The sequence below is a fragment of the Oncorhynchus nerka genome, linkage group LG12 (assembly GCF_034236695.1).
Source record: "Oncorhynchus nerka isolate Pitt River linkage group LG12, Oner_Uvic_2.0, whole genome shotgun sequence".
Classification (NCBI taxonomy): domain Eukaryota; kingdom Metazoa; phylum Chordata; class Actinopteri; order Salmoniformes; family Salmonidae; genus Oncorhynchus; species Oncorhynchus nerka.
Window position 1 is genome coordinate 45,899,329 of NC_088407.1, and position 27,815 is coordinate 45,927,143.

Genomic DNA, 27,815 nt, shown 5'->3' on the forward strand with positions numbered 1-27,815 from the left:
ATGCAAGACCATGCTGGACCTCATGTGGCTGGAGTGTGTCAGCAGTTCCTGCAAGAGGAAGTAATTGATGCTATGGACCGGCCCGCCCGTTCCCCAGACCTGAATCCAATTGAGCACATCTGGGACATCATGTCTCGCTCCATCCACCAACTGTCCAGGAGTTGGTGGATGCTTTAGTCCAGGTCTGGGAGGAGATCCCTCAGGAGACCATCCGCCACCTCATCAGGAGCATGCCCAGGCGTTGTAGGGAGGTCATACAGGCACGTGGAGGCCACACACACTACTGAGCCTCATTTTGACTTGTTTTAAGGACATTACATCAAAGTTGGATCAGCCTGTAGTGTGGTTTTCCACTTTAATTTTGGACTCCAAATCCAGACCTCCATGGGTTGATCAATTTGATTTCCATTGATAATTTTTGCGTGATTTTTGTTGTCAGCACATTCAACTATGTAAAGCAAAAAGTATTTAATAAGAATATTTCATTCAGATCTAGGATGTGTTATTTTAGTGTTCCCTTTATTTTTTTTAGCAGTGTATATATATATATATTGGTCATGGCTCCCGAGTGGCGCTGTGCACAATTGGCCCAGCGTCATCTGGGTTTTGCACGGGTAGGCCATCATTGTAAATAAGAATGTGTTCTTAGTTCTTGCCTAGGTTAAATAAAGGTTCAATTTAAATTCTAGAAAACAACTGGCGGCAATATTATTTGTCCCCCAAAATAATTATGAAAATTGTTTTCATAAAAAATAAAATAAAAAATACTCCTAAATGCAATCATCCAAGAAGGAAGTCACCATACCTAAATAATAAAAAAGTTACACTTTAACTTCATTCATGATGAGAGAGAATGCAGGAGACTAACTAACAAAGCAGGCAGCGGACCGTTTTGTGCTGCTGAAACGTAAAGCTGCAACCGCAGTGCAATCAATAGGAGATGAACAGTGCCTGGTGCGGAAAATCTATCTAACTTGTTATGCAAATGTTGAACACCAACAGATGGAGAACCTACACCAGTCGAGCAATTCAATAATCAATAATCTTCATTTGAATTTACTTTACAAAGAACAAGAGGGCTTAATTTGAGTCTATTTCCTTGGAGCCTAGACCTATATAAAATAACTTAACTGGCTGAGGTAGGCTATTAAGCTTAACAGCCTAATAGAAGTAGGATTTTTTTTATTAGGCCTACTTACAATTGCAACTCGTCAAAAATATAGCATCCTACATAAAACAATAATTTAACGAAAAAAAGTGTGTGTTGGGATAGCCAGCTCTGTAACGACCGAACAAACAGAACATACTGTCAGCTTGAGACGTAAATATCCCTGGATAAGCTCTCACAATAATATTAGTATTTACTAAATACAGTCATATAGGCCACTAAGTTACTTATTCAATGAGAAAAGTTGCATTTCCCCTCGGACACAATCTTGTGTATGTTTGGTTTGATGGATGGATGTGATTTTGATGTGCAGGCAGTCCTTGATTGACTTACGTGAAAGCCGGTTCCTGTCATGACTCTATATTGCGCTCATAAAGGAAAATGAGGACTCACAGGTGTAAGTCAATCCAAACATTGTTAGCACATAAAATGCAAGTTTCTTTATTGTACTGTATTCCTCTGAGCATGCCACCCACAACACACACAGGGACTCGGCACTCTGAGCGCATCCCTGATTTGGCTCGATGTCTGGAATTCAATCAGCTTAGTTTGAATTGTGGCCTCATCCAGCGAAGATATTGTTTTATTAGCAAGGGAGGAAAATTCTCCAACTGGGCAGACTGTGAGAGAATAACGTACAAACGCAATGATATCCTTGGGCATGCTGTAGTCTTCAAATCTGGTGGATAAGTTGTCCATGCTCGATGGAATCTACCATCACCTCTGTGACAATGCTGCAGTCTGGTCCCTCAGCCTGTCGTTTCTTCAGTGTGCTGAAGTGCAGCAGCTTTCCAGATGACAAGTCCAAATCGAACAACTCAAGCTTCCTAGTAAAGGCCTCAAATTTCTCCACCATGTCCACAGCTGTTTCCCCCTTCCTTGTAACTGCAGATTTATTCCGCAAAAAAAGCTGTGGTTGCAGCTTGCAGTTAACGATTCAATGTTTCTGCGTCGGGCCTCTGTATGGGGCGGGAAGGCCACTGAAAGTTCAATGCTTCAATTCAGAATTACGTCTGAGATTGCAAATAATTCAAACAGCGATATTTTCATTGCAAATAAGACACACTGGCTTGCCATTGGGAAAAGATGGAGCGATGAACGCATGTCTCTCTGTACATTCTTCACTGAAACTTTGATTTTCATAATCTACCTATCTTCTTGATACTTTTTGAGAGCGACCTTTTGTCTTGCTATTAAGCAAATTGTTCTGAACAAATGTTGACTTTGTAGTGTAGCCTACAATAAGCTACATACTGTAGGCGTGTTTTTCCCCACCAATCACGCACAGAGACAAAAAATAATAATTGAAAAGAGACAGTGATGTTATGAGCGTAATCAGATCAACATTATCTTATTGTCACTGAATTTATTATGTACTAATCATATGTGTTAAACATGTTAGATATGTAGTGTAGGCCAATTAATTATGCTAATATTATATACATATTATGTTCTGGCCAGCTGAGTATTGTCTCAGAAAAAAATTGTCCTGGGGCCAAACCTAGTTGACGAACCCTGATATACAATATGTGTTACAGAGCCTTTCCATAAGTCCACTTAAGTTTATTCAACTGTCTTCTGATTTATTAGAGCGATGTTGATGTTGTACTGTGATGCCAACAGATTCCAGACTGCAGGGTAGCCTAGTGGTTAGAGCGGTGGACTAGTAACCGGAAGGTTGCAAGTTCAAACCCCCGAGCTGACAAGGTACAAATCTGTCGTTCTGCCCCTGAACAGGCAGTTAACCCACTGTTCCTAGGCCGTCATTGAAAATAAGAATTTGTTCTTAACTGATCTTGCCTAGTTAAATAAAGGTAAAATAAAAATTTGCCAGTCGCTCATCATCTTCAACCATCAGTGAGTTGGTTTTAATAGTCTCGCTGGAAATGGAATACAATGTAAAAATGAGCAGCATACAGTAAAGACCAACCGTCTCTATTTATTTAAACATTATTTTTAGCATTATTAGACCTACTTTACAGTATTACTGTATCTGTTCATTTTCCTGGACTTTGACGTTTGGCGTAACACAGGCGAATAGCACTGTCCGTGACCATAATCCCCAAGTCTAACAGTATTTTACCGACATGTTTAATTATTCAAGGCTCCTTTCTCTGTGGTGGAGTTCTTTTAAGATTTCTTAATGGAACACCCAAAGTCATCCAATTGTTATAATAGAATTTGAAACAATAGCCTACAAACGTGTGGTCAACTATTTCAGCACCGTTTTATGATGCTCTGAGACAAGCATGGGAACTGGTCTTGATAAATCAATTAGAATTTTTATTTTCACTGAATCTCTGTTTGGGTATTGGTTAGCCTACAATTAGAGTGTGGAAACGGTCACGTTGTACAGCACCATATTTTCCTAAAGGAAACCCTGAGTTTTTTTTTATTTTTCTTGGAATAGAAAAACCCCATAATATTTATCATATTAATTAAATTCTCTACTACCGGCAATATCACAAAAAGTTACATGCTTCCCAAAGATGCCCTCTGCTGGTCTAACTAGCGTTAATGGCAACAAAGGCTGGATAACATACCATAGAATTCCCACAAGGTGGGCTGCAGTGTGATGCAACTTTTACAGGAAGAACCACTGTACTTTGAAGAATCTCAAATATAAAATATATTCTGATTTGTTTGACACTTTTTTTGGTTACTACATGATTACATGTGTTATTTTATAGTTTAAGTCTTCACTATTATTCTACAATGTAGAAAATAGTAAAAATAAAGAAAATCCCTTGAATGAGTTGGTGTGTTCAAACTTTTGACTGGTACTGTATGTGTATATATATATATATATACACACACACACAGTACATTCGGAATGTGTTCAGACCCCTTCCTTTTTTCCACATTTTATTACATTTCAGCCTTATTCTAAAATTGATTAAATGAAACAATTTCCTCATCAATCTACACACAATACCCCATAATGACAAAGCAAAAACAGGTTTTTAGAAATGTTTGCAAATCTATTAAAATTAAAAACAGAAATACCTTATTTACATAAGTATTCAGACCATTTGCGATGAGAATCGAAATTGAGCTGAGGTGCATCCTGTTTCCATTGATCATCCATGAGATGTTTCTACAACTTGATTGGAGTCCACCTGTGGTAAATTCAATTAATTGGACATGATTTGGAAAGGCACACACCTTTCTGTATAAGTTCCCACAGTTGAAAGTGCATGACAGATCAAAAGCCAAGCCATTAGGTCGAAGGAATAGTTCGTAGGGCTCCGAGGCAGGATTGTGTCGAGGCACAGATCTGGGGAAGGATACCAACAAATACTGTGGGGATGTTTTTCAGTGACAGGGACTGGGAGACTAGTCAGGATCGAGGGAAAGATGAACGGAGCAAAGTACAATCAATCACATTTATTTATAAAGCCCTTTTTACATCAGCAGACGTCACAAAGTGCAATACCGAAAACCAGCCTAAAACCTCAAACGGCAAGCATTGCAGATGTAGAAGCACGGTGGCTGGGAAAATGTCCCTAGAAAGGCAGGAACTTGGGAGGAAACCTAGAGAGGAATGAGGCTCATTGGCCAGTCCTCTTCTTTCTGTGCCAGGTAGAGATTATAATAGTACATGGCCATTTAAGGCCAGATTGTTCTTCAAGATGTTCAAACATTCATAGATGACCAGCAGGGTCAAATAATAATCACAGTGGTTGTAGATGGTGCAACAGGTCAGTACCTGAGGAGTAAATGTCAGTTGGCTTTTCGCATCTGAGCATTCAGAGGTTGAGAAAGCAGGTGCGGTAGAGAGAGAGAGTCGAAAACAGCAAGTCCGGGACAAGGAAGCACGTCGGTGAACAGATCAGGGTTCCCTAGAAGCAGGCAGAACAGTTGAAACTGGAGCAGCAGCACCAGGTGGACTGGGGACAGCCAGGAGTCATAAGGCCAGGTAGTCCTGAGGCATGATCCTAGGGCTTTGGTCCTTTGAGAGAGAGAATTAGAAGGAACAAACTTAAATTCATACAGGACATCAGATACACCAGATATAACAAACTGACCCTAGCCCCCCGGCACATAGAATATTGCAGAATAGATATTGGAGACTGAGACGGGTGAGTCAGGGGACACTGGAGCCCGGTCCGATGATACCCTCACAGGCAGGATATAGCCCCCACCCACTTTGCCAAAGCACAGCCCCCACACCACTAGAGGGATATCAACAGACCACCAACTTACTACCCTGAGACAAGGCTGAATACACCCCACAAAGTTCTCCTCCACCGCACGAGCCCGGGTGGCGCAAACCCAGACAGGATGATCACGTCTGTGACTCAACCCACTCAAGTGACTCACCCCTCAGAGGGACGGCATGGAAGAACAATAGTAAGCCAGTCACTAGTCACTGGGTCAGAGGCAAAGAATCCCAGTGGAGAAAGGGGAGCCGGCCAGGCAGAGACGGCAAGGGCAGTTTGTCGCTCCAGTGCCTTGCTGTTCACCTTCGCACCCCTGGGCCTGACTACACTCAATCATAGGACCTACAGAAGAGATGAGTCTTCAGTAAAGACTTAAAGATTGAGACCAAGTCTGCATCTCTCACATGGATAGGCAGATCATTCCATAAAAATGGAGCTCTATAGGAGAAAGCCCTGCCTCCAGCTGTATAAATTCTAGGGACAATAAGGAGGCCTGCGTCTTGTGACTGTAGCGTATGTGTACTGTAGGTATGTACGGCAGGACCAAATCAGAGAGATAGGAAGGAGAAAACCCATGTAATGCTTTGTAGGTTAGCAGTAAAATCTTGAAATCAGCCCTAGCCTTAACTGGAAGTCAATGAAGAGAGGCTAGCATTGTAATATGATCAAATGTTTTGGTTCTAGTCAGGATTCTAGCAGCCGTGTTTAGCGCTAACTGAAGTTATTTAGTGCTTTATCCGGTAGAGCATTGCAGTCGTCTAATCTAGAAGTGACAAAAACATTGATTAGCTTTTCTGCATAATTTCTGGACAAAAAGTAAATGATTTTTGCAATGTCACAAAGATGGAAAAAAGCTATCCTTGAAATATTCTTGATTTGTTCATCAAAGGAGAGATCAGGGTGCACAGTTTTATTTGAGATGACTGTACAACCATCAAGATTAATTGTCAGATCCAACAGCAGATCTCTTTGTTTATTGGAACCTAAAACTAGCATCTCTGTTTTTTCCGAGTTTAAAAGTAAAACATTTGCCTCCGTCCACTTCCTTATGTTTGAAACACAGGTTTCCAGGGTAGGCAATTTTGGGGCTTCACCATGTTTCATCGAAACGTACGGCTGTGTGTCATCCGCATAGCCGTAAAAGTTGACATTGTGTTTCCGAATGACATCACCGAGAGGTAGAATATATAGTGAAAACGATAGTGGTACTAAAATGGAACCTTGAGGGATGGCGAAACTAACAAATGCATTTGGCAGAGTGCTGTCTGAGTGCTATGATGGGCTCTAAAACCAGACTGAAGCATTTCGATGCATTATTTGTCTTCAGGAAGGCAGTGAGTTCCCGCGTAACAGCTTTTTCAACAGTTTTTGAGAGGTATGAGAGATTCAATATTGGCCAATTCCGGGTCAAGGTTGGGCTTTTTCAAGAGAGGCTTTATTACTGCCACTTTTAGTGAGTTTGGTACACATCCGGAGGATAGGGAGCCATTTATTATGTTCAACATAGGAGGGCCAAGCACAGGCAGTAGCTCTTTCAGTAGTTTAGTTAGAATAGGGTCCAGTATACAGCTTGAAGGTTTAGAGGCCATGACTATTTTCATGAATGTGTCAAGAGAGACAGGATCAAAAATGTTGAGTGCCTCTATTGATCCTAGGTCCTGGCAGTTCTGTGTAGACTCAGGACATCTGAGCTTTGGAGAAATACGCAGATTCAAAGTGGTGTCTGTAATTTGCTTTCTGATGATCATGATCTTTTCATCAAAGAAGTTCATGAATTTATCACTGCTGAAGTGAAAGCTATCCTCTCTTGTTGAATGCTGCTTTTTAGTTCTTATGCTACATTTGAGTTCTTATTCTCCTCAATTAGTTTGGAAAAATAGGATGATCGAGCAGCACTGAGGGCTCTTCGATATTGCACGGTACAGTCTTTCCAAGCCAGTCGGAAAACTTCTAGTTTGGTGGAGCACCATTTCCGTTCAAATTTTCGGGAACCTTGCTTCAGGGCTCAGGTATTTTCTGTATACCAGGGAGCAAATTTCCTTTGACAAATGTTTTTTGTTTTTAAGGGTGTGACTGCATCTAGGGTATTACGCAAGGTTGAATTAAGATCCTCAGTTAGGAGGTTAACCGACTTTTGTACTCCGACTTCCTTGGGTAGGTGGAGGGAGTCTGGATGGACATCTAGGAATCTTTGGGTTGTTCAAGAATTTATAGCACGACTTTTGATTATCCTTGGTTGGGGTCTGAGCAGATTATTTGTTGCGATTGCAAACATAATAAAATGGTGGTCCGATAGTCCAGGATTATGAGGAAAAAAATTAAGATCCACAACATTTATTCCATGGGACAAAACTAGGTCCAGAGTATGACTGTGGCAATGCGTAGGTCCGGAAACACGTTGGACAAAACGCATTAAGTTGATGATGGCCACGAAAGCTTTTGAAATGGGTCTGTGGACTTTTTCATGTAAATATTAGTCACCAAAAATGTGAATATTATCTGCCATGACTTCAAGGTCCAATAGTAATTCAGGAAACTCACTGAGGAATGCTGTGTACGGCACAGGAGGCCTGTATAAAGAGTAGCTATAGAAAGTGATTGAATAGGCTGCATAGATTTCCTGAGTTTTTTTTAACCTTTATTTAACTAGGCAAGTCAGTTAAGAAACCAATCACAGCCTAGGAACAGTGGGTTAACTTCCTTGCTCAGGGGCAGAACAACAGACTTTTACCATGTCAGCTCAGGGATTCAATCTTGCCACCTTTCGGTTGCTAGTTCAACACTCTAGCCGACTAGAAGCTCAAAAGACGAAAATGCAGTATTACCTCCGCCTTTGCGGGATCCACAGGGATATGGTCACTAGTGTAACCAGGAGGAGAGGCCCCATTTAACACAGTAAATTCATCTGGCTTGAGCCATGTTTCAGTTAGGCCAATCACATCGAGATTATGGTCAGTGATTAGTTCATTGACTGCATTGGAATTGATTAAGTAACCATATTTTGAGATGTGAGATATCGCAATCTCTTTCAATAATGACAGGAATGGAGGTCTTCGTTCCAGTGAGATTACTAAGGCGAACACCGCCATGTTTTGTTTTGCCCAACCTAGATTGAGGCACAGACACTGTCCCGATGGGGATAGCTGAGCTGACTACACTGACTGTGCTAGTGGCAGACTCCACTAAGGTGCAGGCTGGCTAACAGCCTGCTAACTACCTCATTGTGAAGCTAGAGGAGTTAGAGCCCTGTCTATGTTCATAGATGATAAGATGAGAGCACCCCTCCAGCTAGGATGGAGTCTGTCACTCCTCAGCAGGCCAGGCTTGGTCCTTTTTATGGGTGAGTCCCAGAAAGAGGGAGGGGCAGAAAACAATATTCAACCAGCGATTGAGTTGTGAGTGTCAGCTGTAGAGCTCATCACTTCCCTTTAAGAGACAATTATTCAATGCTGACACATCTTTGTAGCTGATTTACACACTGAAGCTATGTTGAGCTTGGTGACCTCTAACTGTTTCATGCTAACATTGGTGCTGACGTGGTAAAACAATATCCCTATACTCTCTACAATCGCCAGTTTTAGCCTTAGTCAGCACCATCTTCAGATTAGGTTTTATGTTGGATAGCTCTGCCCCCTGGTAGACAGTGTATGATCGCTGGATAATTATTTTTAAGTCTAATACTCGTTGCTTAACGGGGAGAACCAGTTGAAAGTTTCTGTCGGCTGAATGAGCGACACCTGTTGAGTATGCCAACAACATTTATTTCCAGGAGCCTTGAGAAAATTGTCCAGCTGCGAGAACTGTGAGGGTGGGGGGGTTTATACTACTATCTGTACTTACTGGTGGCACACATGTTGTTTCATCCTTTCCTACACTTAAATTGTCCTTGCCTAACGATTGCATCTGAAGCTGTGCTTGCAACACACCTATCCTCACCATAAGGCGATAGTTCTCCTGTATAGTATGAGTACAGTGTCTGCAATTAGATGGCATAGTGTAAATGTTACTACTTAGCTTCTGCCGATGGAGGTCCTGTAGAACCATGTCCAGATAAAGCGTCCGGGGTGAAAAAGTTTAATGAAAAAACTAAGACTTTGGTAAATGTATTAAAAGTAAAAACTGAAAAGTCTGGCTGATAGCCAAGTAGCAACAAACAGAACAATAGCACTGAGATGAGTCCGGAAGTTGAGGGCCTTGATGAAAACCTGCTCCAGACCTCAAACTGGGGTGAAGGTTCACCTTCCAACAGGTCAACGACCCTAAGCACACTGCCAAGACAACACATTAGTGGCTTTGGGACAAGTCTCTGAATGTCCTTGAGTGGCCCAGCCAGAGCCCGGACTTGAACACGTTCAAACATCTCTGGAGAGACCTGAAAATAGCTGTGCAGCGACGCTCCCCATCCAACCTGACAGAGCTTGAGAGGATCTGCAGAGAAGAATGGGGAAAAACTCCCCAAATACAGGTGTGCGAAGCTTGTAGCGTCATACCCAAGATGACTCGAGGCCAAAGGTTCTTCAACAAAGTACTGAATAAAGGGTCTGCATGGTTATGTAAATGTGATTTTTAATTTTTTTATATTATTTATACATTTGCAATAATTTCTAAAACTGTTTTTGCTTTGTCATTATGGGGTATTGTGTGTAGATTGATGAGATAACAAAATATGGAAAAAGTGAAGGGGTCTGAATACTTTCCGAATGTACTGTATCTGACACTTCGCATCTGCAGATGTTTTCAATCAAGGAAGTTCACATGCCAATTGAGGAAACCAAATGACAAACGGTTGGGGTTTTTTTTTGTGTTTTTTTTCTGGCTTAGAGCACCCAGCTACGTCTCAGGAATCCCCTTCAGTGGATGTTACACCTATGGACACCTGGGAGGTTAGACATTAAAATACATTTTCAACAAAACAGATTAATAAATGCATTTTTAGACTGTTTATGTACATATTCTGAATAATGGCTTTCACTTGTGGGAGTTTAGTAGTACTGACATATAAACAACCAGAAAGATGGATGTTTTCACTCTTTAAAACATGCACGCACACACTGATGCCTTTCATTCATGTCCATTAAATTGCCTAAATACATGAAATGTTGCACTTTCGAAAAAATATTATCACATACATGCACACACCGGCTGATGGCTTTCATATTCCTTCCTTGACTTTTACTCGAACTCTGACCCTCTTCAGGATGAGGGTCTGGACTCAGATGATGACTGCAGCTCTGTCTCCAGCTATGGGTCTGACTTCTCTGCAAGAAGAGGTTATGGCTCCATTGCTTTGGGCCTCACTGGGGTAGGACCATTTTATGGACAGTTACCATAAAGCTACCATTTTCAACAACATATTGTAGTTGTTTTGGAAGATATGGCTTGAATAGCAAGATATTAGCTGTCCCGTAAAATATTTGTTAGAAAAAATATTCAATTTTATTAATCTTTTTCCTTTCTCTGAACATCAAAGGTGATAATTGTGCAAAAATACAATCATACTGTATGCCTTTTCAAAATACTTGACACAGCTCTTGATTTTGCAGTTCATAATTGCATCATGTTTTAAACTATTGCAATGATTACTTAAACCCCCCCCCCCCCAAAATGATTGTTTTATTTATACTTTTCCCCAAAAAGTTGTGAAATACTGATAGTGAGGCTTAACCCTTTTTTTCAAATGCATACTCTTGATACCATTTGAAAGGAAACAGTTTGGAGTTTGCGGAAATGTGAAAAGAATGTAGGAGAACACATTAGATCTGGTAAAGATAACACAAAGACAAAAACATGCATTTTTCCCCTTCATCCTTGAAATGCAAGAGAAACAAACGGTCACAATGTACTGTTCTAGGTTAGGCGCAATCTCGATTTTGGCCACTAGATCGCTGCAGTGCACCTGCAAAGTTTTGGACTGATTGCATTTTTGTTCAGAATGTTCTATCAAGACTGCCCAAATGCGCCTAATTGATTTATTAATACATTTTCAAGTTCATAATTGAGCACTCCCCTCAAACAATAGCATGGCATTCTTTCACCGTAATAGCTACCGTTAATTGGACAGTGCAGTTAGATTAACAAGAATTTAAGCTTTCTGTCCATATCACATATGTCTATGTACTGGGAAATGTTCTCGTTACTTACAACCGGGGGGGCATCGATCCTGTAGAGGTTAATATGGTTGTGTTTGGTAAACGCCTGAAGAACATGCTTTGTCTCCAAATGAGTAGCTTTGAAATGTCCTTCTCCTGTCCTCTTTTTGTCAGCGCACTGGCAGTCTTCTGAGTGTGTACAGTGAGGCGGGGGACTTTGGGAGTGTGACTGTCCAGGGGGCAGTAGAGTTCTCGCTAAGGTACAGAAATGCAGAGGAGCTGATCGTCACAGTGGAGCAGTGTCAGGACCTTGCTTACGCCAACCCTCGCAAGCAGCGCACTGACCCGTAATCTCAACACACCACGCATGCATGCACATAGACACACAAATTCAGACCAATATTATAGTAGTTAAAACAGGTTTTTTAAAGATACACTATGCAGAAATCGTTCTGCCATTTCCTGGTTGCTAAAATTCTAATAGTTAGCCTAATTTCAATTTATGTGACCAAACAAGCAAGTATAGTGCAGAGAATTATTGTACCATCTAATCTGCTGTGAAATATATTTTTCATAACCCAATATATTGTATTTTCAGCTGTTTGCACAAAACTTAAGACCCAAAAACGAGAAATAGTGCACATAGAACAGATGTACGGCTTCTTAGACTTGCTTTCAATGAGATTGACATTGATCTATAATTTATGTGAATTTGGTCAAGTCACCCAAAAAGTTACATATTGCATCTTTAATTGGGGTCTCCAGAACCTACAACAGGTTTTAAAAAATAAACATGAGCCAAATAATAAGTATTTAGTAGAGTATTAGATCAGTTTATGTTAAATATTTTTAAGGGGTTAGAATGGGAAAGGACCTTTAAACTATGGTCATTGCTGTGTAGAATACAAGATGACTCGTCTCTCATGGCATCAATACTCTTAAGTAGTTCACTATTGTACAACTTGATGTTAGATTGTAGTCTATGGGTCAGGAGAAACTGTAATCCAACTGTGAGACCCTACAAACTTCAGCTAACTTTAGCCACCACAACCTAACAATCAATGGAAGTTATGGGAGCATGTGAGACAAATCACCTTTAAGTAACATCAAACCAAATATGGAGTTTATTTGATTTCAGGTGATTTTGACATTATCATTTTTTTACATGCTCACATGTCCCCATCACATCCATTGATTGCTAGCTTGTGGTGGCTGAAATTTGTAGTGGTTGTTTTAAAGAAAACGTGAGTTTATTTTAGCCCATAGTTCCTCACCCTGAAAGTAGTCTATCGTAAAATAGTGAACTACTCCTTTAACAGCATAACTCCTGTTTCCTGTGCAGATATGTGAAGACCTACCTCCACCCTGACAAATCCCGCCATAGCAAGAAGAAGACCTCCATCAAGAAACGCACAATTAACCCAGTGTTTGATGGAGAGACACTGAAAGTAGGTTTTACCATGTTGTGAGTGCTTTCTATATATTTTATGAATTAATTTAGCATGAAAATGTACTTGGGAAAGGTACACATCTCCTTTATTTTTCACGCTAATACAATTACTTTATTTGCAACCAAATCTGAGTTTCCCCACCCAACGTGGCTGACTGAAATACGCATGCACATTTGGTGCAGAACCATATGTTATGTGTGTGTACAGTGACATGAGAATATTCCCCATTGTTCTTGTTCACCCACACAAGAAGTGATCAGGACACGCAGGTTGAAATCTCAAAGCAAACTCTGAACCAATTCTATTAATTTGGGGACAGGTCAAAAAGCTTTTAACATTTATGGCACTTTAGCTAGGTAGCTTGCTGCTGCTAGTTAATTTGTCCTGGTATATAAACATTATGTTATTTTACCTGAAATGCACAAGGTCCTCTACTCCACAACTAATCCACAGATAAAACGGTAAACCAAATTTGTTTCTTGTCACCTCTCCTCCTTCCTTCGGAGTGTGGACGTCAGGCTCATCTTTCAATCACCCACGTGGGTATATATGCTCCTAAAAACCAATGAGGAGATGGGAGAGGTCGGACTTGCAGTGCGTCGAGCGTCACAAATAGAAACCATTTTTTATTTTAGCGCCTGGCCACTCAGACGCTCGCTGAGGCACGCGAGCGGTGTGGGTGCAATGATTGAATAACATGTATGTGTACATTTATTTTGCAACGCTTGCGCACATGTTAGGGTCCTGCATTTAGTTATTTTCTACCCCACATTTCCATCATCCCACCTCAAGGGGCCAATATAGCACCTTCTCACATTACGTGTGAAATAATTGTCACGTGTGTGTACTATAATCATTATCCAATTAGTCCAAAGTAAGATCCCATTATTAAGTTAACTGACTTCAAATTTAATGTTTGCTGACACTCACAGCTCTGTTTTCATCAGCAGCCTGCGCTTTAATGCACCAAAATATAAGCCTCAGAACATTATCAGCATAAATATTCAATTACATATTGATTGCGTGTTTTAGAAAACTATTTTTAGGCATGATTAGTTTTATTTTTATTTTTATTATTTTTTTGACCCTACTTGTTCAAGTCCAACTTTTTCTGAATGAGTTGGGAGGCACATCTAGCTGAGTTTTTAAATCACTAAAATACTGTTTATTTTACTATGGCCCTTTTTCACTATGACCCTTCATCTCAAATCAAATCACATTTTATTGGTCACATACACATATTTATTATTATTAATGTGCTTCTACACCTGCATTGCTTGCTGTTTGGGGTTTTAGGCTGGGTTTCTGTACAGCACTTTGAGATATCAGCTGATGTACGAAGGGCTATATAAATAAATTTGATTTGATTTAGCAGATGTTATTACGGGTGTAGCGAAATGCTTGTGTTCTTTGCTCCAACAGTGCAGTAGTATCTAACAATTCACCACAATACACAGATCTAAAATTAAAAGAATGTATTTAAGAAATGTATACATATTAGGACAAACAATGGTCGGAGTGGCATTGACTAAATATAGTAGAATAGAATACAGTATATACTGTACATATGACTTGAGTCAAGCCGTATGTAAACATTATTAAAGCGACTAGTGCTCCATTATTAAAGTGGCCAGTGATCCCATGTCATCTGATGAAGGCGCACATGGGCCTATTTATATCATGAATATGAATTCGGAGGGCAGAAATGATTAAATATTAAAGCATTAGACCTCTCACTAAAGGCATCAGTCATACAAAAGCTACTAAAATCATCTTCAACCATCAGTGAGTCGATGGCTTGAATATGCTCGCTGGGAATGGAATACCACGGTAGATGCTGTGTTTTTGGTTGATTGCCAGGCGGCATTGGCGGCGAGTCAGGCAGAGAGTGACCTGTTTAAATTATGTGAGAAAGAAGATATTCAATTTGATTTGGAATGGCAGGCCAGACAAAATTAAAAGGGCCTATTGTCTTACCCTATGTTCAAGAATGTCCTATTTCCCTTTATTCAGATTACAACCGCTCACTTTCGGTAATTTGAAAACAAAATAATCTCCAAAATATTGTTATTTTTTTAAACAAGGACTTGAAAATGGGATTGTAAAACTCTGAAAACAACGTTTCCAGTCCGAGAATGAGAATGGTAAATGACTGTAATTAATCCATCCACCCATTATGGGCTATTAGCAGGACAATAGACTCTTGCCAAGAAGGAGGGTAAGGGGGGAGAATTGTATCGTTACGGATGAATATTTTCAGGTGATAACAAACCAGTTCCATCGGGTTAAAATGAGGAAACCTACATGTAGAGATTAAAAAAATATTTGTTGCAATCGATTTCAGTAATCCACTCGTTCAACATGCAGACAAAGGAGTCAAAAAAGCTACCACTAAACTTCGTCCAAACAAGTCAAACAACGTTTCTATTTAATCCTCGGGTACTCTAAAATGTAAATAAACTATAATATTTCATATAGAAAGTAGTATGTTCAATAGGAAAGAAAAATTAGTAAGCATGCGCCCTCTCCCTCGTGCACTGAAAGGCTGATATTGTTCGGTGCTCTTCTCACAAATACTCCAAAAAACAAGCCTGAAACCTTGAATAAAGACTTGACATCTAGTGGAAGCCATAGGAATTGCAATCTGGAAGATAGATTTACATAAACAATAGGTTCCCATTATACCTTTCCTGTTGGGAGCTCCAAAAACTGTTTTGCCTGCCATATCAATTATGTTATAGTCTCAGACATTATTTTAACAGTTTTAGAAACTTCAAAGTGTTTTCTATCCAATGCTACCAATTATATGCATATCCTGATCAAATACTTATGTCATGCAATAAAATGCAAATGAATTACTTAAAAATCATGCAATGTGATTTTATGGATTTTTACAGACCTCTACATGCTTTGTAAGTAGGGAAACCTGCAAAATCGGCAGTGTATCAAATACTTGTTCTCCCCACTGTAGATATTCCTTTTGTCCAGGTGGGAAAGGGCAGTGTGGAGTGCAATAGAGATTGCATCATCTGTGGATCTGTTGGGGCGGTATGCAAATTGGTGTGGGTCTAGGGTTTCTGGGATAATGGTGTTGTGAGCCATGACCAGCCTTTCAAAGTACTTCATGGCGACAGATGTGCGTGCAACAGGTCGGAAGTCATTTAGGCAGTTTACCTTAGTGTTCTTGGGCACAGGGACTATGGGGGTCTGCTTGAAACATGTTGGTATTACAGACTCGGATAGGGAGAGGTTGAAAGTGTCAGTGAAGACACTTGCCAGTTGGTCAGTTCATGCTCGGAGTACACATCCTGGTAATCCGTCTGGCCCTGCAGCCTTGTGAATGTTGACCTGTTTAAATGTCTTACTCACATTGGCTGTGGAGAGCGTGATCACAGAGTTGTCTGGAACAGCTGGTGCTCTCATGCATTTTTCAGTGTTGCTTGCCTCGAAGCGAGCATAGAAGTAAATTAGCTCATCTGGTAGGCTCGTATCACTGGGCAGCTCTCAGTTGTGCTTCCCTTTGAAGTCTGTAATAGTTTGCAAACCCTGCCACATCCAAAGAGCATCGGAGCCAGTGTAGTATGATTCGATCTTAGACCTGTATTGACGCTTTGCCTGTTTGATGATTGTCGGATGTCATAGCAGGATTTCTTATAAGCTTCCGGGTTTGAGTCCCGCTCCTTGAAAGCGGCAGCTCTACCCTTTAGCTCGGTGCGGATGTTGCCTGTAATCCATGGCTTCTGGTTGAGGTATGTACATACAGTCACTGTGGGGACGACGTCATCGATGCACTTATTGATGAAGCCAGTGACTGATGTGGTGTACTCCTCAATGTCATTGGAAGAATATCGGAACATATTCCAGTCTGTGCTAGCAAAACAGTCCTGTTGCATCTGCTTCATCTGGCCACTTTTTTTTATAGACTGAGTCACTGGTGCTTCCTGCTTTAATGTTTGCTTGTAAGCAGGCATCAGGAGGATAGAATTATGGTCAGATTTGCCAAATGGAGGGTGAGGAAGAGCATTGTAGGCTTCTCTGTGTGTGGAGTAAAGGTGGTCTTTAGATGTTTTCCCTCTGGTTGCACATTTAACATGCTGATAGTAATGAGGTAAAACAGATTTAAGTTTCCTGCATTGATTACATTTTTTATTTATTTAACCTTTATTTAACCAGGAAGGGCTCATTGAGATTTAAAATATATTTTTCAAGAGCATCCTGGCCAAGATAGGCAGCACCAAGTCATTACAAAAATTACAGACAAACAACATGAAAAACTACAATTAATCTAGTAAAACCATAGAGTTCACAAGAGTATAATAAAATCAAAAACAGCAAATTAAAAACATTGACCGGTCAGGGAATCAGTCTCAAGATCATTCATCAGTGACTTGAAAATACCAATCGGGACAAGTTCTTCCAGTATTTTGTAAGGCGTTCCAAGACGATGGCACAGAGTACATAAAAGCCCTTTTACCAAATTCAGTTCGGACATTTGGAACAGTTAGCAGGATAAAGTCCAGCGAATGGAGTACCCACCACATTTCTGAACAATAAAAATGCCCAAATAAAAAGGTAGTAAACCCAAATTGGCTTTGTAAATAAAAGTATACCAGTGCCTGAGCCTACGAGTGACTAGAGAAGGCCAGCCAACCTTGGTATCCAAAGTGCAGTGGTGCGTAATGGTTTTGCTTAAAATAAATCTCCAAGTGCCATGGTAAAGGGTGTCAATTGATCTCAAACACTGAGCAGAAGCATTCATATATAAAATATCCCCAGAGTCTAGTAAAGGCATAAATGTAGCTGATACTAGCCTCCTTCTGGCTTCAAAAGAAAAACAGGCCTTATTCCTAAAATAATATCCCAATTTCAGCTTAATTTGTTTTGTAAATTGTTGAATATGCAAATTTAAGAGAGGCCATTATCAATTAAAATTCCAAGATATTTATGAGGTTACAACCTCAATCTCCTTGCCCTGACAGGTTGTAATAGGTGAAAGATGTTTTAATGTCTCCGGCCACTAGAAGCGCCACCTCTGGATGAGCGTTTTCTGGTTTGCTTATGGCGGTATGCAGCTCATTGAGTGCGGTCTTAGTGCCAGCATTTGTCTGTGGTGGTATGTAGGCAGCTCTGAAAAATACAGATAAACTCTCTAGGTACAGTGGCTTGCAAAGGTATTCACCCGCCTTGGCATTTTTCCTATTTTGTTGCCTTACAACCTGGAATTACAATAGATGTTTTGGAGCGTTTGTATCATTTGATTTACACAACAGCTACAGAAATACTCATCATAAACTTTGACGAAAGATACATGTTTTACATATAATTAAAGATACATTGTCATTTTGAAGATGCAAAATATATTTTCTTGTGAAACAAACAAGAAATAAGACAAAACAAACTGAACTTGAGCATGCATAACTAATCACCCTGCCAAAGTCAATACTTTGTAGAGCCTTTGGCAGCAATTACAGCTGCAAGTCTCTATAAGCTTGGTACATCTAGCCACTGGGATTTTTGATGGATTGAGGTCTGGGGATTGACTAGGCAATTCCAAGACATTTAAATGTTTCCCCTTAAACCACTCACGTGTTGCTTTAGCAGTATGCCTAGGGTCGTTGTCCTGCTGGAAGGTGAACCTCCGTCTCAGTCTCAAATTTCTGGAAGACTGAAACAGGTTTCCCTCAAGAAGTTCCCTGTATTTGGTGCCATCCATTATTCCTTCAATTCTGACCAGTTTCCCGGTCCCTGCCAATGAAAAACATCCCCACAGCATGATGCTGTCACCATGCTTCACTGCGGGGATGATATTCTGGGGTGATGAGAGGTTTGCACTTGGCGACCTGGTTAGAGTGCACTGCGCACGGCCTGCCACAGGAGACGCAAGTGCGCGATGAGACAAGGATATCCCTACCGGCCAAGCCCTCCCTAAACCGGACGACGCTATGTTGATTGTGCGTTGCCCCATGGACGATATCTGCGACAGAGCTTGGGGGCGAACCCAGAGTCTCTGGTGGCACAGCTAGCGCTGCGATGCAGTGCCCTAGACCACTACGCCACCCGGTAGGCCCCCTCCCACATGCCTTTTGACGAACACCAAATGTGTTTGCTTATTTTTTTCTTTAAGCAATGGCTTTTTTCTGGCCACTCTTCCATAAAGTCCAGCTCTGTGGTCCAGCTCTTGTTAAAACATCTCTAGGGTAGGGGGCACTATTTTTTACCTTCGAATGAAAAGCGTGCCCAAAGTAAACTGCATGCTACTCAGGCCCAGAGGCTAGGATATGCATATAATTTGGTAGATTTGGATAGAAAACACTCTAAAGTTTCAAACTGTTAAAATAATGTCTGTTGGTATAACAGAACTGATTTGGCAATCGAAAACCTGAGATTTTTCTGATGAATTCTGATGAATGCTTTTACAGTATCCATTGACTTAAGACTCAAATTGCACTTCTTAGGGCTTCCACTAGATGTCAACAGTCTTTAGAAATAGTTTCAGGCTTGTATTCTGAAAAATGAGGGAGTAAGAGCACTCTGAATGAGTGGACACCGCAGTGGCCCAGAGATTTTTCATGCGCGAGGCCTTTCTTGTTTACTTTTTATATTGACAATGTTATTGTCCGGTTGAAATATTATTGATTTTTTTTTTAGGCTAAAAACAACCTGAGGATTGATTATAAACATCGTTTGACATGTTTCTACGAACTTTACGGATACTGTTTGGATTTTTCGTCTGCCTGTTCTGACTGGGTTTGAGCCTGTGGGTTACTAAACAAAACGGATACTATTTGGATATTAACAGTGACTTTAACGAACAAAACCAACATTTATTAAGTAAATGGGAGTCTTGTGAGTGCACCACCGATATGAAGATCATCAAAGGTAAGTGATACATTTTATCACTATTTCTGAATTGTGTAACTCTTTGGCTGGTTACTGTTTTTTATGATTTGTCTGCTGGGCGCTGTTCTCAGATAATCGCATGGTATGCTTTTGCCGTCAAGCCTTTTTTAAATCTGACACCATGGTTGGATTAACAAGAAGTGAATCTTTAAACCGATGTATAACAGTTGTATGTTTTATTAATTTTTATAATGAGTATTTCAGGTTTTGAATTTGGCGCGCTGCAATTTCACTGGATGTTGGCCAGGTGGGACGCTACCGTCCCAAGTCCCCTAGAGAGGTTTAACAAACTACAGTTTTGGCAAGTCGGTTAGGACATCTACTTTGTGCATGACACAAGTAATTTTTCCAACAATTGTTTACAAACAGATTATTTCACTTGTAACTCACTGTATCACAATTCCAGTGGGTCAGACGTTTACATACACTAAGTTGACTGTGCCTTTAAACAGCTTGGAAAATTCCAGAAAATTATGTCATGCTTTAGAAGCTTCTGCTAATTGGCATGATTTGAGTCAATTGGAGGTTTACCTGTGGATGTATTTCAAGGCCTACCTTCAAACTCAGTGCCTCTTTGCTTGACATAATGGGAAAATCAAAAGAAATCAGCCAAGACCTCAGAAAAATAATTGTAGACCTCCACAAGTCTGGTTCATTCTTGGGAGCAATTTCCAAATACTGAAGGTACCACGTTCATCTGTACAAACAATAGTACGCAAGTATAAACACCATGGGACCACACAGCCGTCATACCGCTCAGGAATTGTGTGACCTAGCGTTAGTGTGCGTATGCATGTGTCTCTACCTGTGTGTGTTTCTCTGAACAGTCCTCGCTGTTCCATAAGGTGTATTATTATCTGTGTTTAATTTCATATCTAGAGCATTCCTACTTAGTGTGTTTTGTTTAGGGCACCATCCTAAGTTGATAACTACATGATAAGTCTACAAGCTGTAAGGCACTAGCTTCGGACAGTCTACAGGGATGGCTTATTGACCTCTTGGGAGAAACTGGTGAGTGCGGTAGCTGTAGAGTTTTGACTCATCATGGGTATGGGCTAGTACTTTGTGTCTTGGGACCCCCCATCAGTGGTTGATGTTGGTGTCCGAGCACATCTTTTTATTTTCTGTGTTTGGTTGGTCAGGGTGTGACTCGGGTGGGAGACTTGGGTGTTCTGTGTTTCTATGTTTTGGCCTGGTATGGTACTCAATCAGGGATAGCTGTCTATCGTTGTCTCGGATTGGGAATCATACTTAGGTAGCCTTTTTTCCTTTTGGATTTTGTGGGTAGTTGTCTTTGTTAGTGGCCTGTATAGCCCTAGTAAGCTTCACGTTAGTTTTTGTTGTTTCTTGTTTTGCTGTCGACATTTATAATAAAGAGAAATGTACGCCTACCACGTTGCACCTAGCATTAGGAGAAGACAGTGTGGTAAGTGGAGACGGTACTGTGACCTGTGACCATACTTGGTTGGTCATTTCCACGATTTTGATGGCGACCGTGACAATGTCGAACCCTTTGCACGAGTTGTCAGCAGCCGCATTGGTAGTAGATTGGCTGTAACCTTTCAACCAAATCTCCCGGTGTTTGTGCTTTAAAATGCTCAGTGGTCGAGGCCTGTCAGTCACCACAGCGTACGCATGTGTCAACCGTTCCAGTACCTGCGAACTGAGACTAGGATATCTGTCTGTAATATCACATAGTGTTTCACCAGTGAGGTTCATCGGGTCAGTTGCGGGACTGATGCTGTTAGTTTCATTCTGAGGGCTTTCAGTCCGCTTTAAAGAGAAAAATGTATCATCGGAAGCAGAGTACACTCTGCACGTCGATGCTTTTATTCCTGAGACGGCCGAAGTCTTGCGGAAGTTTCCGACGTACAAGAGAAGTTAATCTCAGCTACATCATCGGACGAATCCAAGGAGATGGGAAGTTGCTCATTCACAGAGACTGCTGGCTCGAAATCATGAAAAGAATGGTCAATCAGGTTTGCCGATTTAATGTGACGAGATATTGTAATATGTCCTGAGGTCAGATTCTGCACCAAGAGGTTTCGAAATGTCTTTTTCCCAACGGGTGCTGTTGATGACTTCGTTGCACCTAGCATTAGGAGAAGACAGTGTGGTCAGTGTAGACGGTACTGTGACCTGTGACCATACTTGGTTGGTTTCCTTTCCATTAGTGGGAGTAAACAATCCAAGTCTGCTCCGAGTAGCAGGAGTTCAAATTCGAGGCTGGTAACATACACAGGGTGAACAAGCGATACGTCCTGGAAGTGTAGTTTCAGCATGAGTCTCAATGTGAGAGGTGAGGTAGTCTGAGTGAAACCTCAGTGTAGTTTCGCATCCTTCCCTTTTTAACCAATGTTTAGTTGGCTTCAAAGACTTTTTTCATTGAACAATGTTTGAGAGATGAGGGACACTGTCGAGCCTGAATCAATTAGCGCAGGAGATTAAGCAGTCCTCCAGGACTGTTTCCAGGTACGGCCTGTTTGAGTTGCTTTTAGTGGTCATATTCCCCACAAGCTGGAGTGGTCGTTCGCAACGACGTGATGTCATTTCTGTTCAAGGTGAAAAAACAGATTTCCTGATCAGGTTTTGAGTGGAATTGGCTCGTGAAGTTTTTGACCTTTTTCTTCACAACCCTGGTATCAGAGTCTATAGACAAAGCATGTAGGCTTGTTCCTTGATCAAGCAGGCCCTGAACAGGGTCTTGAGTGAGAGCGGAAGTAATTTGATTTTTAACCTTTCTAGCGCAGGGCTTCCGCAAGCCCCTGCGCTAGAAACCCCTCGACAACATTCTGCTGAAAAATATTTTTGGGAGATATGAAACATTCACACATTAACTCTCCATCTTGTGTAACAAGTGTCATATTGTGTTAGTCTACTAGGGACCTGTTGTCTTTGTATTAAGTTTATAATCAATAACCTATACAGTGTGTGTGTCCTATGTTATCATTTAGTTGGTTAGTTAATAAATAATCAAATCAATTTGTGTGGTACGGAATGATCAGCGAGACTCAGATTTGTGCAGATTCAGTCTGCGACGTTCAGAATGAAACTGATATGAGGAAACAATTAATTAGTGGCTGTTATGATATCTATATATTCTTGAGTTAATTCGGGAGACTCATTAACTCATTAAACAATTTTTCCCTTGGTGCCCCAAATTCCTAATGAGTTAATTGTTACATGATTAATTTAAGATAATAACAATTAAATATAGTAGGTAATTATTCGATGAATAACAGTCATCAGATTAATGATAGTCACGTCACAACATATTAGAGCCCCATGTGAGGAATCTAAGATAAAACTAAGCCTTACTGTTGAATTAAGTCTATAGGAATTATGAAGCCAAATACGTTATACACCAATAGCGCTGTAGGAAGGATTGTTTTTGAGAGTGGCATGTGTGGTTCCTTTTCATCCATATACTAGTAGGTAGAGATTGACTCCGGTGTTGTATATCTGATGAAAAGTCATTGTGTAGGGGGATTTACTGACCACCTATAATGGGCCGGGCCGATGTAGGTATTCTGAGAAATAGACTAACATAGTACTATTTCTGTCTCTCGCATTCGAGGAGTGAGTAGACTCGGCCATTATTCTTTTCTTGTGTGAGGACATATGGGACAGACAATTATTTAAAAAAAATTGTAGATATTGTTGTTTGAGCGAAACTGACATCTCTCCATCTCTCACGTTTTCTGAGAGATGGAGACCAACAGTGTATTTCTTTGTTACTGCGTGTTCCGGTAAACATCACGGAAATTAACAGATTAAGGGTGAGCGTGAGACATCATTATTAAACCCCCGTTCCCTTAAAGGGGACTCCGTGGTGCTTGGAACCGACATTCCTGTACAAGTAAGGCTAACTTTTCACTAGATGCTAAGCTAACAAAGGGAGAGCAGCCATTTTTCCTTTGTTCACAGGGCGACACCCTGTGCCGTGGGAAATGGAAGTTCCGCCTCCTTGCGACTCCCGTTCGATTTCAGCTTTCTGCTATCAGTGATCCCTAGGTGGTGATGAATCACCAGTATAATTTTGTGAGGAAAAAAATGATTGCGACAGCAACCATATTCTCACATCTGTTACAACGGGTTACATTTACATTTAAGTCATTTAGCAGACGCTCTTATCCAGAGCGACTTACAAATTGGTGCATTCACCTTATGACATCCAGTGGAACAGTAGTGCATCTAAATCTTTTAAGGGGGGTGAGAGGGATTACTTTATCCTATCCTAGGTATTCCTTAAAGAGGTGGGGTTTCAGGTGTCTCCGGAAGGTGGTGATTGACTCCGCTGTCCTGGCGTCGTGAGGGAGTTTGTTCCACCATTGGGGGGCCAGAGCAGCGAACAGCTTTGACTGGGCTGAGCGGGAACTGTACTTCCTCAGTAGGGAGGCGAGCAGGCCAGAGGTGGATGAACGCAGTGCCCTTGTTTGGGTGTAGGGCCTGATCAGAGCCTGGAGGTACTGAGGTGCCGTTCCCCTCACAGCTCCGTAGGCAAGCACCATGGTCTTGTAGCGGATGCGAGCTTCAACTGGAAGCCAGTGGAGAGAGCGGAGGAGCGGGGTGACGTGAGAGAACTTGGGAAGGTTGAACACCAGACGGGCTGCGGCGTTCTGGATGAGTTGTAGGGGTTTAATTGCACAGGCCGGGAGCCCAGCCAACAGCGAGTTGCAGTAATCCAGACGGGAGATGACAAGTGCCTGGATTAGGACCTGCGCCGCTTCCTGTGTGAGGCAGGGTCGTACTCTGCGGATGTTGTAGAGCATGAACCTACAGGAACGGGCCACCGCCTTGATGTTAGTTGAGAACGACAGGGTGTTGTCCAGGATCACGCCAAGGTTCTTAGCGCTCTGGGAGGAGGACACAATGGAGTTGTCAACCGTGATGGCGAGATCATGGAACGGGCAGTCCTTCTCCTGGAGGAAGAGCAGCTCCGTCTTGCCGAGGTTCAGCTTGAGGTGGTGATCCGTCATCCACACTCATATGTCTGCCAGACATGCAGAGATGCGATTCGCCACCTGGTCATCAGAAGGGGGAAAGGAGAAGATTAATTGTGTGTCGTCTGCATAGCAATGATAGGAGAGACCATGTGAGGTTATGACAGAGCCAAGTGACTTGGTGTATAGCGAGAATAGGAGAGGGCCTAGAACAGAGCCCTGGGGGACACCAGTGGTGAGAGCACGTGGTGTGGAGACGGATTCTCGCCACGCCACCTGGTAGGAGCGACCTGTCAGGTAGGACGCAATCCAAGCGTGGGCAGCGCCGGAGATGCCCAACTCGGAGAGGGTGGAGAGGAGGATCTGATGGTTCACAGTATCGAAGGCAGCCGATAGGTCTAGAAGGATGAGAGCAGAGGAGAGAGAGTTAGCTTTAGCAGTGCGGAGCGCCTACGTGATACAGAGAAGAGCAGTCTCAGTTGATTGACTAGTCTTGAAACCTGACTGATTAGGATCAAGAAGGTCATTCTGAGAGAGATAGCGGGAGAGCTGGCCAAGGACGGCACGTTCAAGAGTTTTGGAGAGAAAAGAAAGAAAGGATACTGGTCTGTAGTTGTTGACATCGGAGGGATCGAGTGTAGGTTTTTTCAGAAGGGGTGCAACTCTCGCTCTCTTGAAGACGGAAGGGACGTAGCCAGCGGTCAGGGATGAGTTGATGAGCGAGGTGAGGTAAGGGAGAAGGTCTCCGGAAATGGTCTGGAGAAGAGAGGAGGGGATAGGGTCAAGCGGGCAGGTTGTTGGGCGGCCGGCCGTCACAAGACGCGAGATTTCATCTGGAGAGAGAGGGGAGAAAGAGGTCAGAGCACAGGGTAGGGCAGTGTGAGCAGAACCAGCGGTGTCGTTTGACTTAGCAAACGAGGATCGGATGTCGTCGACCTTCTTTTCAAAATGGTTGACGAAGTCATCTGCAGAGAGGGAGGAGGGGGGGGGGAGGATTCAGGAGGCAGGAGAAGGTTGCAAAGAGCTTCCTAGGGTTAGAGGCAGATGCTTGGAATTTAGAGTGGTAGAAAGTGGCTTTAGCAGCAGAGAGAGAAGAGGAAAATGTAGAGAGGAGGGAGTGAAAGGATGTCAGGTCCGCAGGGAGGCGAGTTTTCCTCCATTTCCGCTCGGCTGCCCGGAGCCCTGTTCTGTGAGCTCGCAATGAGTCGTCGAGCCACGGAGCGGGAGGGGAGGACCGAGCCGGCCTGGAAGATAGGGGACATAGAGAGTCAAAGGATGCAGAAAGGGAGGAGAGGAGGGTTGAGGAGTCAGAATCAGGAGATACGTTGGAGAAGGTTTGAGCAGAGGGAAGAGATGATAGGATGGAAGAGGAGAGAGTAGCGGGGAGAGAGAGCGAAGGTTGGGACGGCGCGATACCATCCGAGTAGGGGCAGTGTGGGAAGTGTTGGATGAGAGCGAGAGGGAAAAGGATACAAGGTAGCGGTCGGAGACTTGGAGGGGAGTTGCAATGAGGTTAGTGGAAGAACAGCATCTAGTAAAGATGAGGTCGAGCGTATTTCCTGCCTTGTGAGTAGGGGGAAGGTGAGAGGGTGAGGTCAAAAGAGGAGAGGAGTGGAAAGAAGGAGGCAGAGAGGAATGAGTCAAAGGTAGACGTGGGGAGGTTAAAGTCGCCCAGAACTGTGAGAGGTGAGCCGTCCTCAGGAAAGGAGCTTATCAAGGCATCAAGCTCATTGATGAACTCTCCGAGGGAACCTGGAGGGCGATAAATGATAAGGATGTTAAGCTTGAAAGGGCTGGTAACTGTGACAGCATGGAATTCAAAGGAGGCGATAGACAGATGGGTAAGGGGAGAAAGAGAGAATGACCACTTGGGAGAGATGAGGATCCCGGTGCCACCACCCCGCTGACCAGAAGCTCTCTGGGTGTGCGAGAACACGTGGGCAGACGAAGAGAGAGCAGTAGGAGTAGCAGTGTTGTCTGTGGTGATCCATGTTTCCGTCAGTGCCAAGAAGTCGAGGGACTGGAGGGAGGCATAGGCTGAGATGAACTCTGCCTTGTTGGCCGCAGATCGGCAGTTCCAGAGGCTACCGGAGACCTGGAACTCCACGTGGGTCGTGCGCGCTGGGACCACCAGATTAGGGTGGCCGCGGCCACGCGGTGTGGAGCGTTTGTATGGTCTGTGCAGAGAGGAGAGAACAGGGATAGACAGACACATAGTTGACAGGCTACACAAGAGGCTACGCTAATGCAAAGGAGATTGGAATGACAAGTGGACTACACGTCTCGAGTGTTCAGAAAGTTAAGCTTACGTAGCAAGAATCTTATTGACTAAAATGATTAAAATGATACAGTACTGCTGAAGTAGGCTAGCTGGCAGAGGCTGCGTTGTTGACTATGTAGGCTAGCTGGCAGTGTCTGCGTTGTTGACACTACACTAATCAAGTCGTTCCGTTGAGTGTAATAGTTTCTACTGTGCTACTGTGCTGCTATTCGGGGCTAGCTGGCTAGCTAGCAGTGTTGATTACGTTACGTTGCGTTAAAAGAACGACAATAGCTGGCTAGCTAACCTAGGAAATCGCTCAAGACTACACAATTATCTTTGATACAAAGACGGCTATGTAGCTAGCTATGTAGCTAGCTACGATCAAACAAATCAAGCCGTTGTACTGTAATGAAATGAAATGAAAAATGTGATACTTCCTGTGGAGCGAAGCGAAATGCGACCGGATTGTTGAGTGCGGAAGTTCTGTTCGGAAGACGTTGGCTAGCTGTTGGCTAGCTAGCAGTGTCTCCTACGTTAAGGACGACAAATAGCTGGCTAGCTAACCTCGGTAAATTAAGATAATCACTCTAAAACTACACACTCTAAACTACACAATTATCTTGGATACGAAGACAGCAAAGACAACTATGTAGCTAGCTAACACTACACTAATCAAGTCGTTCAGTTGAGTGTAATAGTTGTGCTGCTAATCGGTAGACGGTGGACTAGCTAACGGTGGACGTTAGCTAGCTGGCTAGCTGCAGGGCAGTGTAGACTGCGTTAGGACGACGAAATATGATAATTACGCAATTATCTATGATACAAAGACGGCTATGTA

The 27,815-nt window shown here is 42.3% G+C and overlaps 1 protein-coding gene across 2 annotated transcripts in view; it reads left to right on the forward strand.

The window, feature by feature from the left end:
• Nucleotides 1–27,815, forward strand: part of si:ch211-266g18.6 (synaptotagmin-like protein 1) — a 56,916-nt gene that overhangs the window by 11,898 nt on the left and 17,203 nt on the right. The window contains exons 7-10 of one of the 2 annotated variants that reach the window (XM_065025613.1): nt 10,153–10,214; nt 10,529–10,633; nt 11,595–11,767; nt 12,763–12,868. In XM_065025613.1, coding sequence (XP_064881685.1) covers nt 10,153–10,214; nt 10,529–10,633; nt 11,595–11,767; nt 12,763–12,868 — 446 coding nt within the window. The remainder of the gene's footprint in view (nt 1–10,152; nt 10,215–10,528; nt 10,634–11,594; nt 11,768–12,762; nt 12,869–27,815) is intronic. The other variant, XM_065025614.1, reaches the window with a different exon arrangement.